Source organism: Mesocricetus auratus, unplaced genomic scaffold (genome assembly GCF_017639785.1).
Source record: "Mesocricetus auratus isolate SY011 unplaced genomic scaffold, BCM_Maur_2.0 Super-Scaffold_100707, whole genome shotgun sequence".
NCBI classification, from domain to species: Eukaryota; Metazoa; Chordata; class Mammalia; order Rodentia; family Cricetidae; genus Mesocricetus; species Mesocricetus auratus.
Genome location: NW_024429269.1, coordinates 12,791,675 through 12,796,206, shown reverse-complemented (window position 1 = coordinate 12,796,206; position 4,532 = coordinate 12,791,675). Strand labels below are relative to the sequence as shown.

Here is a 4,532-nt window from a genome sequence, read left to right as displayed (position 1 = left end):
TTACAGATGGGAGCTCTCTTTTCCAGATTGTTTGACCTTAGCTGCCCTGTCTATATCGCCCAGGGAAGCAGTGATCCTCACCTGAGGGGATTCTGCACTTTTGCCCCCAAAGGCATGGATCAATATCTGGAAACATTTTGATTGCGTGTGTAGAGAGTGTTGCTACTGGCCTCTACTGGAGAGAGGCCAGAAATACGTTAAAGATCCCACATCCTGTTTGCAATACAAAATGCTCTCAGTGATTCTGAGTTACTAAATATGAATTAGAGTTGGCCTAGGGTTAGTAGTTAAGTTGGAGAATGGGAAATGGCTCAGTGGCTAAGAGAGTGTGCTGTGAGAGCATGAGGCTTGAGTTTGATGCCCCAGCATCCATATAGAATGGGGTGTGGCCAAGTGTGCCTGGAACCCCAGCACTATGACAGGGGGCAGATCTTCAGGGTTGTTGGTCACCAGAGTAGCTCCAGGCTCACTGAAGACCCTGTCTGTGAGGATTCTGTCAGAGAGTGATAGAGCAAAACACTGGACATTCTCTTCAGGCCTGCTTGTATGCGCAATGGGTGTAATTTCTTGTTTAATATGGAAATGTAGTTTTCCAGGAAAACTCTTATTTTTTCTTTGTTATTTCCCACCTCTGCCTGTTTCACTGTGTGTCCCGTCTTTGCCTGCTCCTACACACTCATCACCCCCACAGACTCCCTCCCAAATCTTCAGTTATTTAAACCTCGAATCATGTTGCCGTGTGTAGGGAGAAGAGAGTGCCAGACAGAGGAACCTCACATTGCAGTCTAGAATCTGGGTCTTTATTGAGGTTTATTGACCTTTAGGAACCTTCTGAGACAAGTAAGAACCTTCAGAGAAATCAGGGAGCTGGCAGGGCTTCCACAGGAACTAAGACAGGCCCAAGCACATGGTGCAAAAGACCTGCTCAATTCCAGCTTCAGATTTAATCACAGGCTCCAAGCTCCAGAGTTAATTCTCCCTCAAGATCTTATTGATCCAGGGCCGGTAATGGGAGATTCTGGTGAAGACAGAAGGGGGCTTTGCATTCCGAAGTACATAGGATGCGATGCCTTGGGCTATCCCAGCACACAGGAGAGGTCCTCCAGAGTCTCCCTGTTAGGGAGGCACAGAGAGGAAATGCATGAATGCCTCTACCTCTCCCGCCCATTTCTCCTTGGAGTTGCAATTAGGTCTAGAGTCAGAGGAGGAGCCTGATACTGCATCTTTCTTTCCTGGGGCAGCTACTTCACATAACCCACATTCTCTGCACAGCTAATGGAAGATGGATACTTTGTTTCCTAGCGCCTGTGATCCCTAAACTGTGATTAACTGACAATCTTCTGCCCCGCCTCCTTCTACACTCAATGCCCCCAGCAGCGGTTTTTGAAAAAAAAAAAAAACTAGTAAGAGCATCACCTTGTATACATTTCGAATCTTCTTGGGATTGCCCACACACAGCTGGGGTTCCTGGTGAAAATCCTCGAAGTGTTTGCAGGCTTGGGGATCCAAGATTCTCATCTTCACCTCTTGCAGAGTGTCCGAGGGTGGTTCATTCACATTTGTTCGGCCCCAGCCAACTGCCCGGCACACCCTCCCAGGTGGGATGGAGTTTGATTTGGCTGAGATTGGGAGGGTTCCCACGCCTAGGGTTAGGTTGGCTTTCTCCTTCAACTGTGAAGGGAACAAGGGGCTCTTAGTGAGGGCCGTGGAGTAGGAGGCAGCTCCAGACGATCAGGGAGGGAAAGGGCAAGATACCAAGTCCAATGGTGCATGTGTGAGCGCATGTGTGAGCGCGTGTGTGAGCGTGTGTGTGCATGTGTGTGCGTGTGTGTGCGTGTGTGTGTGTGTGTGTGTGTGTGTGAGTGAGTGTGTGTGGGGGGGATAAGAAGGGAGTGCCTTCCTGAAGCAGGGCGGGGAAAGCTCAGAGCAATGGGGACCTGAAGGAAAAATGCAAGGGAGCGGAATGGAGGGAGAAACTTGTTACCTTCAGTAGCATGATGTCATTGAGAACCAAATGGTCATCATATTTTGGATGAGGGAATTGCTTTTCAACCTCAAGCTTCTGCCACGTGTCTTCTTTTACCTTTTTGTTGTGGGCTCCTAGGAGGACTGTTATAGACCTGTGGTGAGGAAGGATGGGGTCTGAGGATGGAGAGTGCTTGCCTAGCATCTGTGAAGTTCTGGGTTTGACCCACAGTGCTGTATAACTGGCATGGTGGTGCTGGCCAATAATCTCTGGACATGGGCAGTAGAGGCAGGAGGATCAGGAGCTCAAGGTCATTCTTAGCTACATAGTGAGTTTGAGGCCAGCCCAAGTTACCTGAGACTGTGCTTCAAAAACAAAACACAAACAAAACCAACAACAGCGACAACAAAAAGAAAGGGCAAGCAGAAGACGTCCATGGCTGCAGAGATGAACGTATTTGGAGAAAAGGCTGGAACTGCTCCCTGGGATGCTGGGTTCTCCCCATCGTTTCTTCCTGCCCTCTCCCTGGGCTACTCGTGATTTTGGATGGTTCAGTTTTTAACCAGGAGAGCAACATGGCGGCATCTGCTCTTGGGCCTGAAGACAGATCTTGGGCTCGAGTCAGCTTTCAGGAGAAGCTTCAAGAAAGAGTGCTGGCTGCAATTTCTAAGCTTGGGTCCCCTGGAATTTCTGGGGCATGCAAGAAATGGAAGACCTAGGGGGTAGGGTTAGTACTCCCCAGTTTGGATGGACTTTCTATGCCTTCTATAGCAAGAGCTAAGAGAAAAGCAGGAGGTAGTTGTGTCCTGTGGATGCTGTTCTGTCTTTCTTAGAAATGATGAGCTCAAAAAAATTAAAAAATTATAATTTATAAAGCAAAACCAAACCTAACCAAACCAACCAACCAAACACATAAACAAACAAAGAAAAAGAAATAATAAGCTCTGGACCCTGGAAACGGACAGCCAGTGTACTTGAAAATGTCAAGGAGATACAGCCCAGAAAACTACTGAGTAGTACTGACAAGCGAGCCGTGAGTGTCTCTCTGTTGAGGGGGTATGGAGGGGATATTTTTGGAGAGATGTCCTTGCCTCTGAGGGGAGCTGCATTTACAGTGATTGAAGCCCAGGGCATCTGTTTAATGACGTCTCTTTCTGGTCAGTCCTAGACTCAGGATCCTGCTTCAGGTACCATCTGGGTTTGCCCTGGATGCTACCCTGATGGTTTACTTCATGTTTAGAGATAAACAGCACCCATATCACCTTCCTGCACAGTGCGCAGCAGTCATCACAAAGTTTCGTCTTATCAGGAAGCCACTGCAAGCTGACAGGTGATTCTCGGGAGTGACAATTTCCAGATAGGCCATGTAGGGGCGGGCATGTGGTCTGCACTCTGTGCCTCCGATGATCTTGCCTAGAACAGAGAACCCCAGGGCCTGACACGGGTGCGGACGCTCTCTCTAGAGGACACAGTTGGGTTAAGGCTGGGAGAAGGTTGCCTTGATCTCCTTGGCCTAAATGCTGCCCATCGCTCTCTCAGGTGTCATGATGAGTTTTTCTCACTCACAACTCACCCTCCTCCAAATAGTCACTTCTTTCTCAAGGCACAGCAGCCAATCCTGCCTTGGGTCTAGGCAGTTTCCCCTTCTGATTTCCCGCACTCTGCCCTGGCCCTGGTTCCCCGTGTCCTGCCCCCTTGCAGGCACAGATCAGCAAAACCAGAGGGCAGTCTTTTGCCTTAAGCTCCAAAGACGAGGAGAATGCGCCTGTTTTCCTGGTGCCTCCCTCTACCCCCCCACACTTGCTTTAGGGTTAGTCCCCCCACCCGAGTCAACACAAGCTTCCGTGTTCCTGGGGACCACCGTGACTTTAAACAACGGGCGGGTGTGTTCCAAAAGGAGACTTCACTCTGAGGCTCTTGAGAAGAGCTGTGAGATCTGTTTTAGACTCCCAAAAGTCAGACTAAACTTTGTTGTCTTAGGAGCTGACCCTGGGGATTTGAGAGGGAAGGACCCTGGTACTCACCAGCCTCGGCGCTGGAGCCCAGGAGAAAGAGCAGCAGACGGAGGGCAGGAAGAAGCATCCTCTCAGAGGGACTGCTCTCAGCCAGTGCAAGCTTTATCTTTGGGTCTTAGGACTTCTTACTCCCAGCAGGCAGGGGAGTGGCAGAGCTGTTACCACAGGAACTGTGTGGTCATGCTTTCTTCTTCAACCTGGCTGTCTTCATGAGTGGACGCTCCTCCCGAATGATGATTCTACTGGACGTGAAATTGAAATCCAGACTTTCACGTCCCAGACACTCATATGGGTCCTTAACTGTGCGCCTGTGTAGGCTAAGGATGCCGGGACAGAATGCGGAGGGATCTTACCTTTTCTAGTTAGGACAACTTGGGTCCCTAGGAACTTGGGTTGAGGGTAATCTTGGCACTGGGCAATCAGGAGCACACAGGCAGTGATTACTATAGCCGCAGTAGCAAATGCGTTTTGCAGAAAGACTCAACGGACATCACATGTATAGACACGTACATGAGCAGGCAAACATGCACAATATGCCAGTCAGACAAAGC

General features: G+C 49.5%; 1 protein-coding gene across 1 annotated transcript; it reads right to left on the bottom strand.

The window, feature by feature from the left end:
• Positions 1-778: 778 nt before the first annotated feature.
• LOC101842838 (chymase) lies at positions 779-4,147 on the bottom strand. The gene is made up of 5 exons (XM_005085626.4): positions 3,991-4,147; positions 3,229-3,379; positions 1,985-2,120; positions 1,417-1,671; positions 779-1,113 (listed from the first exon to the last, which is right to left on the bottom strand). The coding sequence occupies exons 1-5, from the start codon at positions 4,046-4,048 to the stop codon at positions 970-972; spliced, it is 744 nt and encodes a 247-aa protein (XP_005085683.1). The 5' UTR covers positions 4,049-4,147; the 3' UTR covers positions 779-969.
• Between the last annotated feature and the right edge of the window lie 385 nt (positions 4,148-4,532).